At 40.0% G+C, this 10,666-nt stretch overlaps 1 protein-coding gene across 3 annotated transcripts in view; it reads left to right on the top strand.

Moving 5' to 3' along the window:
- The window catches only part of GID8 (GID complex subunit 8), a 6,803-nt gene extending 370 nt beyond the window's left edge, over positions 1-6,433 (top strand). Inside the window, exons 1-5 of one of the 3 annotated variants that reach the window (XM_010569531.1) lie at positions 73-694; positions 962-1,091; positions 2,286-2,482; positions 2,994-3,191; positions 3,522-6,433. In XM_010569531.1, coding sequence (XP_010567833.1) covers positions 974-1,091; positions 2,286-2,482; positions 2,994-3,191; positions 3,522-3,695 — 687 coding nt within the window. In that variant the 5' untranslated portion in view covers positions 73-694; positions 962-973 and the 3' untranslated portion in view covers positions 3,696-6,433. Of the gene's footprint in view, positions 1-72; positions 695-961; positions 1,092-2,285; positions 2,483-2,993; positions 3,192-3,521 lie in introns of those variants that run through there. The other 2 variants (XM_010569532.1, XM_010569530.1) reach the window with 2 other exon arrangements.
- The last annotated feature ends 4,233 nt before the right edge of the window (positions 6,434-10,666 follow it).

Raw genomic sequence — 10,666 nt, 5'->3', positions numbered from 1 at the left:
CCCCCCCCCCGCCGCGTGGTTGGGAGCGGCGTGAATGCGGGTCCGGGGAGCGATCGACCCCTCAGCCGGCCCCGGGCTGATCCTGCCTCCCGCTGTCCGACTTACCCCGGGTGCGGTGTGGTTTTGGCGGTAGTTCGGGGAAGGAAAAAGCGGCTGGAAGTGGGCTGGTGCTGAGAAGGCGCGCTGCCGCTCGTGTCTGCCCGACAGGGGTGGCGGTGCCTGTTGCTGCTGCTGCTGTTGTTGTTGTTGTTGCCGCCTCTCCTCCCCCTTTCGCTGCTCCTGTGATCGTGACTTGAAGGTAGAAATGGTTAAATGCCGGCTTTAACGAAGCGCTTGGCGTACGAATCTGAAAAAAAAACCAAGCCACTGCCGGGAAAAATACTGGGAGATAACATTTTAGTAGCGTTGACAGGAGTACTTCTGGGGACAGGGAAGCTAAGCTAGCGTAAGTCTCTTAGTCGTACGTTGGGTAACATATCATGTGCAGTTTTGTAGCTGTACAATATATGGACATGTCCTGTCTTAAGTTTTGGTGAAAACTTTAAAGCAAATATTGTCTGTGTAGGCATTGCTTTAAACGTTTGTTACAATTTTTCTGGCTAGCTGTCAAACTCTTTGATTCATTTGTTTCACACTGTGATGCTGTGGGTCCTTTGTAAATTGCAAACGAGACTTACTTGGAGTGGATTTAAGAGTAAGTACAAGAAGATGGTGTTTCAATTTTTTATTCTGACGATTGATGAAAGCAGCTTTAGAGACCGGCTAGTAGATGTGAAAGAGTGCAGGAACAAGCAGGAGGAAAATGTAAAATTGTGGTGTGAGATAGAAGGGTCTCTTTTGGATTATTAATTTAAAAGATCTCATAAAAAAGATATAAAGGTGGTAGTAACACAGTGCTGACACACATTAAACTTACTTCTTCTTGAATCATGTTAAATGAGATGCTTTTCTTTTCTTGTAGTAAGAGTCCAGGATGAGTTATGCAGAAAAACCTGATGAAATCACGAAAGATGAATGGATGGAAAAACTTAATAACTTGCATATCCAGAGAGCAGACATGAACCGCCTTATCATGAACTACCTTGTTACAGGTGAAAATGAGTAGTAATGCTAGGAGGCTCTTAAATGTATGTCACTTACTTTATCGAGACAGACAGTTTTGGCTAGAATATGCTACTAGATGGAGTGAAATTAAGGGCTTTGAGGACTTTGTGATTGCTGTTGGCTTCTCTTAGCAATGTACAACTGCTCTTGCGTTCTCTTAAGTGGAAACTGACTAAGATTCAGAGGCCGAGTACTTATCATGCGATAGAAGTGACATTTATTAACCTTAATGCTTCTGCTAAAAGATATAGAAAAGAAAGTGTTTTCTGGAATGCTTTAAACAAACATGACCCGCTTCTTTATGATGTTCTTTTTTGTGTCGTTAAAACAGAGTTCAAGATACATTGCAGTTGTTAAATAGCGCTCTGAAAGTTGCACAGAACAGCTATCAGAAGCAAGTTTTAACTGGCTAGAAAGATAAACTCTAAAAGGGCACTGCTGTCAAAATAGTTTGAGACCAAAAATATTAACTTCTTCAGCATATAGCCTAATTTTATACTTAGAACAATCAAAAACCCTCAGAAATTGTCCCTAGCAATTATGATGCATACCATCACAGTAAGCTATACTAGGGCGGAGGCATTTGTATCCGATCTACACCCCTGTTTACATTAGTGTGTAGGTGAAGCCTCTGGGAGGAAGGAAGAGCATCTTAGTGGGTGGCGTAAATCGTTTTTGTGTATATGAAAGCATGACTTAGGATTTAAAATAGCTGTTAGAACTTAAAAAAAATATAGCGTTAGTACAAGAAAGCAAAATTAATTTTATTTTTCTATTTCTTCTCAGTAAAAAACTGCTAGGTCTGTGTAAACAGATTTGGGGGCTGGAGGAAAAAGCAAAACCACCCAGATTTTGAAAATGTGATTTTGAAAATCCCATTTTGGAATAAGTACACTGCTCTAAGTATAAAACAAGCTTTCAAGTTAAGAGGTAGTGGATTACAAGTTGCATGCATCCTTAGAGAATGAGGGCACAAGAGTTAAGAATGAATTAAGCGTGTACTGTTAGATGCCTGTTGAATAAATGCCTGTCTAAATAGAGAAGAATTTTTCAGAAGTTCGGACTTAATCTTTAAACGCCCAAAATGCACAAGCAATACTCAAGTCTTTTCATTTAAGCTAATGGGCTTTTTTAAGGTGTTTCATAAAATGTATTTTATAGGTAAAATATTTCTATTTCAGAGGGCTTTAAAGAAGCAGCAGAGAAATTTCGAATGGAGTCTGGAATTGAACCCAGTGTTGATTTAGAGACTCTCGATGAAAGAATAAAAATTCGAGAAATGATATTGAAAGGACAGATTCAAGAAGCCATTGCGTTAATAAACAGCCTCCATCCAGAATTGCTAGATACAAACAGATATCTTTACTTTCATTTGCAGGTAAGGACAGGTGGCACACTTTATCTTTGTTTTAGAAGTTGCTGAGAGACTGGAAAAAGTATTGCAGATTTTATGAGTACGTTGGGAAGTTTGTGACTGAATATGGATGCAATTTCAAGTGTTTGTTCTTGGCATCGTTTTGTAGCAACAGGAAACTGTGGCATGGTGCAGAAACCATCATACACAATTAGTAACATGAAAACTTGTAACAGCAGCAGTGGTCTGTGACTTACCAACTTCCATTTACTGTTAGACTGAATTTCCAGTAGTTCCTTTAGTAACACATCTTTTCAAAACGTGTTACTGAAGAGCGTCAGGTTACCTTTCAGTAGGTTTTGTAGACAAGTGTGCCGCTCCTTGTCTCACACGTTGAGGAGAATTGACCTCAAACTGTCAAATTATGGATTAGCGTTTGTCTCAAATTACACACTAATGTCTGAAGATTACAGTCTTGAAATACTGAAGATTTGTTAATTTGTTTAGCTAATATTGCTGTGTCTTTCATATATAGCAGCAGCATTTGATCGAACTGATTCGGCAGCGTGAGACAGAAGCAGCTCTGGAATTCGCTCAGACCCAATTAGCAGAACAAGGCGAGGAGAGCAGGGAATGTCTGACAGAAATGGAGCGTACGCTGGCTTTGCTTGCCTTTGATAATCCCGAAGAATCACCATTTGGAGACTTGCTTAACATGATGCAGCGACAGAAGGTAGTCCTTTCTCAAAAGGAAATTGATGTCTTTTATTCGTATGTGGTGAAAATAATGTCCAAATATTTTTGAAATGTTTAGAGAAAACTTATGTGGTGGTATGCAAGAGAACAGAAGTATTTCTTAAACAAGATTAAAAAAACCTGGTGTTACTGTATTCAACTACTTGGCTCTCTTCCTTGTTTTCTCCAGGCTCATAGTCTATGGAGCTTTGTCCTGACAACGTTCAGAGGAATTAGCACACTAGGTGTGATCTTTTCAATGTCTGTGTGACACTAGCGGTGTTAATCATATGAAAACTATTACTGAACTCCAGTATTTCTTTTCCAGGTATGGAGTGAGGTTAATCAAGCTGTTCTAGACTATGAAAATCGTGAATCAACACCCAAGTTGGCAAAATTACTGAAACTACTACTGTGGGCTCAGAATGAGCTGGACCAGAAGAAAGTGAAATATCCCAAAATGACAGACCTCAGCAAGGGGACGATTGAAGAACCCAAGTAAAATGTGTGCAGATGGACATCAAACAATCTTAGTACTGCACAGTATACATTTATATCAGTCTGTGACTGAAATATTTTTACTACAGTACAGCACTCAATTCAGATTTTTCAATGAACATCTAATTTGAAGGGAGAAAAGTCCCTTTTAAATGCTGCAAAAACTGCATTGAAAGGCGCTGTATCTCTTTGAAAGTCTGACTTAGGCTATGCACTATAATACATTTTTAAAAAACAATTAAAACAGGACAGGAAACATAGCATTTTTAAAAGTACAGAACTCAAGCTTTCTAATTGGCTACTGATGCCTAGTTTAGTGGCCAGTGAGTCGATACGGAGTTATATTGGCAACTATTCAGTTAAGTTTAACTGTCTCCTGTTTGAAATGTGTATATAGAACAGTGAATATTTTCTACCTTTAAGTTATAGCCAGATATACATTCCCCTTAAAAGTAACTGGTCAAGTTTTCATCTATAAACCTTGCAGTAAGGTCAACCTTTTGCTTAGGAAATAGTGTACAAACTTGTAAATCATAATTTAAGGACTGTTTTGGGGGTTTTTTTGTTTGTTTGTTTCTTTTTTTTCCTTGTTTCTGACTTTTTGGTGCTTTATATGGTGAGAGCTATGTTCATAACGGATCAGTGACCCATCTTTTCAGGAGGAGTATTGTTGGAAATAAGTTTTTTCTTAATTTTCATGAATGACCAAAATGGCCCCCAGAGGCATTTGAGGGTTTTTGTTAGCAGGGGTCTTTCCCCCCTATAATAAATTTGCAGCTGTAGACACTGCAGTGATTCCAGCAGGCTACTAAAGCTTTGAAGGCCACTGGATGTTTGTAAGCTGAAGGACATGCTTGTGTTAGGAAATTAAGTGGAGGGGAGAGATGCTCATTGAAGCCTCTGATGCATCATCTTGCGTAGGATCTGCCTTCATGCTTGCTGAATAAGAATTGTAGTTTTAGAGCTACTTGGGCTGTTTTTATGCCTTGAGCTGAGCAGAGCGGGGCTGTCTAAAAACAGAAATTTCCATTTTCTCAATTCTTCCATACCTTTCTGAAGAGATGCAGTTCATCTTCACCTGTATTTGTTTACTGACTGTCCTCACTCTAGTTAGGATTATAGTTTTAATGTTTTACATGTGAAGTCCAGACTTTCAAGTCAACAAATTGTAATCTTCTGGGTATGGGATGTTCTGGTCGACTCAATTTTGCAGCACTGTACACTGGTATATATCCAGTGGTAGTAAGCACTAATCTTGCCAAATCGATCTCTAGAGTTTTAGGTCCGTACATCAAGTTATTACAGATTTGCTGAACAAAGACCGAGCTGATGGGTGAAATAGCTTAACATCATGAAACACTGGCAGTTGTCACACCAGTCCCATACTGTACATAATCTAGTCTTGTATGGTAGATATTACCCTGTAGAATGAAACTTAGTTTTCACTTAATTTTACTGGAATACTTACGCATTAAACTGTATAAAGCTTTGCAGATACACCTGACTTACGGAAACTAACAAAACCTGTTACTGATTGCATTACTGTGAACACTGTTTACTTGTGTAGCTATTTTTTGTGGGGGGAAACCGTAGTTTGTTAAGCAGCTATTAGAGATGCGGAGCGCCAAGGTTAAGCTAGATGATGGATATAACAAAATTATTTGTTCCCATTTATTACTGATCATTCTGTTCTCCACTTTGAGGCATTTGTGGTATGGAGGTCTTAACAAACAAGCTATCAGTAGCCCCCCCCAACTACAACAGTCGTCTGGCTTTCCTTCACCCAGGCTGGTTATTCTAACACCAAACTTTTAACAGTTGTGGGTTTGGGGTTTTTTGGGTTTTTTTTGGGGGAGGAGGTTGGGTTTTTGGGTTTGGGGTTTTTTTGTGTGTGTTTTTTGGGGGCTTTTTCCAGTCGGTTGATGTCTGAAAACCATGTATAACTTTTAGTTTGTGAGAAACTGTATGGTTAATGTAACTTTGTTTAATAACAAACTAGAGAAACAAAACTGGAATAGCTCTAATTTCTTCATATATAACTGATCAGCTTTTCCTCTGTTCTGAGACTTGCATTGTTAAATCTCATCTGAAGCTTCTCCCGGATGAAGTGGAAAGTGGTGCGTTTTTGTGGCATGACTAGCATTTTTCTCCATGAGAAATGCAGTATTACAGTCCTGGTTGAGAAGTTCACTGTACTTCTAGAACGCTACATTAATTTCATATAGTATTTGGGCAAAGATTGAGCATAGATTACTTGAATTTTCACTAGCTTTTTTTTTTTTTTCCATTAAAAAATAAACATGTTTTTTAAGGGGTTTAATATAAAATTAGTATAGAACTATTTCACTTTGGTTTTATGAACATGCCACATTGATAAGCAGCTTTAATCTGTAAAGTTTTTGGTAACTGCAAGAAAATATTCGAAAGCTATGCATTTTAGAGAAAGCATAAAGGTAGTGATATTGGTACTTCTAAGGATCTTTATATTAGTGTATATAAAATAGTTTGCATATACAAATATAATATATAATCTGTTTGAAATATTCTTGAATGGTAGGGGCTGTGAAACATAATTTATGGAAATATTGTACACAGTAAACAGACGTCTCAGTACACGAATGAACTTTTGTCATATGCATGAGAAGTGTCTTATTTGGTGACTACTAATGAATGGGATTTTGTTAACCCATTTTTGTTAGATAACCACTTTAACAAATACTATTAAATGCCACTTTGATCAGTTTGCTTTAGTGTAAAAATACATATTTTGTTCCGCTTAATTTAGAACAATACGAAAATAACTTTTCTAGGAAGATTTGTTCCAAACTCAATGGTGGCAGACAAATCTGGTAATTAAACGTGGTACACTACACTCATTCCTCCCCCAGCCTTTCCTTTGTTGAAAGCAAGTAAGATTTTTTCATTAATGCTATGGACGTGAAGAAGTTGGGTTGCAAAATACCCTGTCTTACATGCCTCTGCAGAAAGGCTGTATATCAAGTGTGTTTTGATTAGGCTACAAATCTCTCTCCTTTTCCAAAACCTATCACCTCGCTAATAACTGTCGTCTTCGCTTTTACCATGTTTCTTTTCTGCCTGTCAAATCTAAGCTAAACTGTGGTTGCTTCTGTTGTACAATGGAGTCATTTGTGAAGGGTGGGGGGGGATAACAGGTTTCCATGAGGATGAAGTACTAGTGGTACTTTCTGAGAAATACTTACGGAACTGTTTAATTTTATATAGCTGGAAAAACAGAGGCTGCTGCACAGAAACTAACAGCAGAATTTTAAGTAAAGGATTTCCTCTCAAGACTTTTGAAGAGGCAAACATACAGAGCTTGAAACCAGGTGAAGTACCTCTTTCTCTTTAAGATGATTTCATTGAAACGCTTTCAGCTCCTTCCACCCACATTAAAAGAAAAATTGAAATGAATGTGGAGAGCACTTATGTAGCATTTAAGATATGTGAAATTACCTGGAAAGAGTTCTGTCTCCTTTCCACTCCTTGTACATATAGGGGAAGCCATTACATTATTCTAGGATGATTTTATTGTTTTTAATTTGTAAAATTTATGCTTTGTATGCTTGAGTATAAGCTTAAAAGCATTACTTAAAAAAATCCTTGACTAGTAGATGAGTGTTGCTCGACTTATTTCAAACCACTTTCTGTCCAAGTTCGTTACGAAGCTTATTAAATTGAGTTGGAGCGTGATCCCTCTGTGTCTTATCTTCACGGGTAACGGGGCCTCCTGCTGTCAACAGCAGCTGAAAGCATCCTTGAGATACTTACCTCAAAGAATATAAAAGGATATGGAGTCATATTTTTCCCTAAATCTGCCTTTAGGCTACAGCAAGTTGAGATGGGTTCAGACCTGCACTGTAGGTCTCTCTGCCATCCAGAAGCAATGTCGCCGGTCAGTATTTGTTTCTGCTATAGTGTTCTTAACGAAAAGGGACGAGTAGGGTTTATAGCTGTTGCATGAACAACGGTGTCCCCCTGCCCTGCTCGTCAGCTAGTTTGCTTTATGTGCTTAGCTGTGCAGAGACAAAACACAAAGCTTTATGAACAGCACCCTCAAAAGCATTTGTATTTCTCAATAGACACGTCGAGGTGCTAGAAACTATTTTTATTCCTTTTGTCTCTGCTCCTGCCTTCGGATGATTAAATTAAGGACAAGATTGGCCAAACTACCGGTGGGCTGCACATTGATGCGTTCAGGCACCTCAGAACCAGAAAGCCCTGTGCATTCTCTGTCATGCTCTTCATGTTAAATGGGGATTCCAACGATATGCAGCTACCTTACACCCAGCTGGCTGAATTTCTGCATTGGAGTTGCTGTTCATTTGAAGACAGCCTCAATTTGTCAACTTTTCTGAGCATTTCCTTATTTCTCAGCATATTGCTGTCTGCAGCAATTTTGCAAAGTTGCATTATATAGCCCTAGGAACCACATGCGTTTTCTTCAGACTGGACAAGTTGCGTTGAAACTGCTCTTGGTTAGCAGGGAGTGTTCAAGCTGCAGTCGGACTGGCCTTTCAGGAGACAGTTGTCCTTTATGGAATGTGTGAGCCTATTTCTCCTTTCACACCCCTTCAGGATCTGGTCGCGATGGGTGCTTAACTTTGTAAAATCTTCAAGTAATACAACCATTGTGTGGATAAACTTCAGTGAGAGTAAATGTCAGCCCAAATAATAACCCAATAATCTTTTGTTTGGTTTAATCTTTTGACAGATTAAGCTGAACGCAGGAAAAACTAAAGGAGATTGTGTTCTTGCATAAGATTATTTTCTTTAGTCAGCCCCTGTCTTCTGAACTGATTCCATTTGCCATTTAGTCAGCTCAGTGGGAGGTTTGCTTCCAGAAATTATGCAGCAGTAAAAGGAACGATGGCCATATTTTTACTTTTTAAACTTATTTATGTGCATGTGATGGACGTTACGCTCAAACACTTTTTTTAACTGCAGCTGGTTTTGACAGTGAAACTAGCTTCATACGTGAGAGGCAAATTAGTCAAAGAAGCTATTAATTGAAGAGGTAATACTGAGCAGTAAAGGAAAGGAACTGAAGAGTACAACAAATAAAGAAAACTTTGTGCGATGTGCTTGATTTCCAAATTGAATCATAATTTTAGTAAGTTAGTAGCCACTGTTGCAGTGTCCGTATTGGAAGTGCTTGTATCCCACAGCAGTGAGACTTAACATAATACTAACTCATACACGGGTATGAGTTAAGTTTTCTGTATCTGTGATTGCTGTACCGTGCCCAAGACCTCTTCAGTTCTTTTTCTGAGCTTATTACATGCATTTCACTTCTGTAGTTACACTTCTGCAACTCATCTCCCCTCCTGCCTCAAATTAACTTAATCCAAACTTACACACTATTTAAAAAAAAAAACATTGAACAATGGTTTTGATTTTTGGCTGCGTTTTACCACGACTTGGCTCCCTCTTCTGGAAACGGGCACAGTAGCAAAGTATGTACTTTATAGTTTCCAGTCTCCTGTCCAAATGAAGGGAGGAAAGCCTACAACTGGATGAAGGCTAAGCCCTGTGGTTACTACACATGGTTCCCCTCAGTTTCCACTTGTACCAAAGCTTGTTGTATTTGTTTTCTCTGTTGGTAGTAGGAGTGCGCGACTGTGTGTGGCTATGCCACAGGCCTTTTGGGGTAGATCTCAGTCCTCTGAGGAAGAAATGCTGAAGCGAAGGACAGAGTATGATTTTACGATTTTTGTCAGCCCTGGTGACCTCCTTCTTCTGGAGTTGTCTCTATGGTGCGTAAGGAACCTTTTTGCTATTTCAGTCTCTTAAAGTTCAGCTCAATAATACTGTTAACCCTCTTGATTTAAGTAGCTAACTACTCTTCGGGGACCTGCGAAGTATTCATGCTAGAAGAATGGGTGAGTTAGCTAAACATTAGTCTGCTACAGACTTAATTTTAATGAGCATTTACAGGCTGCTGGCTGCAGGAGTAGCAGCTGGGAGGTGCCTGCACCTGCGCCCTGTACTTTTTTGGTGCAGCCCAGAAGCTTTTGAAACCTTTCCCAAGGGCCACGTACGACCTTGGTTGGGCTGTGCCGGAGCTCCTCCATCCTTTGCTGCCCTGAAGTTTTGCCATGCCTGCATCCAAGCCACAGAATCACCTGAACGATGTCTTAACAAAGCTCCTCCACCTGCTTATTCATGTTCCTGAAGTGAGTCACGAGTCCTCTTGTTTTGGACCGAGATAACCATCGTTTTAATTATCTGCTTCCATAAAGGAGTCTGATTATCTCTCTCAGATAACTTACAGCAAGGCAACGGCTCTATCCGACAGAGTTAAATCAAGCTGTAACAATAGGGATTCCTATTTCATTTTTCCTTAAATTCTTTGGATGGGAATATTATATTCCGTTCTGATCCTTAAAAAGCAGAGGCAGAGACTTTTCTGCTGGAAAGCTGAAGGGGCCGGGGGCTGTCTTGCCATCTGATTATCTCTCTCGGATAACTTGCAGTGAGGCAACAGCTCTATCTGACAGAGAAATCGAGCTGTAACAATAGGGATTCCTATTTCATTTTTCCTTAAATTCTTTGGATGGGAATATCGTATTCGGTTCTAATCCTTAAAAAGCAGAGGCAGAGACTTTTCTGCCGGAAAGCTGGCGGGGCAGGGGGCTGTCTTGCCAACAGCGTGAGGATTGTTGCGCTTGCCAGGTATTGGGGGGAGAGGACAGAGCCTGTTTAGCGCCCGCTGTTAACCCCCCTAGGTTTTACCCACGGGGGGGTGTGAGTATTTACCAGAGGAAGAGGAAAACATAATAAAAAAATACAGAAAAAGAGAGAAAACCCCCCAAAGTAGTGGGCGACGGCCGGAGAAAACGAGCCCCAGCCGTGGTCGGGGGTCCGCGGGTTCGAGGCTGCCCTAGGACCGATGAGAGGTTTGGGGGGGGTGAGCAGGATCCCGCCCGCCCCCGGCCGCTTTGCGGGCGGCGGGAC

The sequence above is a fragment of the Haliaeetus leucocephalus genome, unplaced genomic scaffold (genome assembly GCF_000737465.1).
Source record: "Haliaeetus leucocephalus isolate CR32 unplaced genomic scaffold, Haliaeetus_leucocephalus-4.0 Scaffold273, whole genome shotgun sequence".
NCBI lineage: Eukaryota > Metazoa > Chordata > Aves > Accipitriformes > Accipitridae > Haliaeetus > Haliaeetus leucocephalus.
The sequence above is the reverse complement of the archived record's forward strand: the minus strand, read 5'-3'. Positions and strand labels throughout refer to the sequence as shown.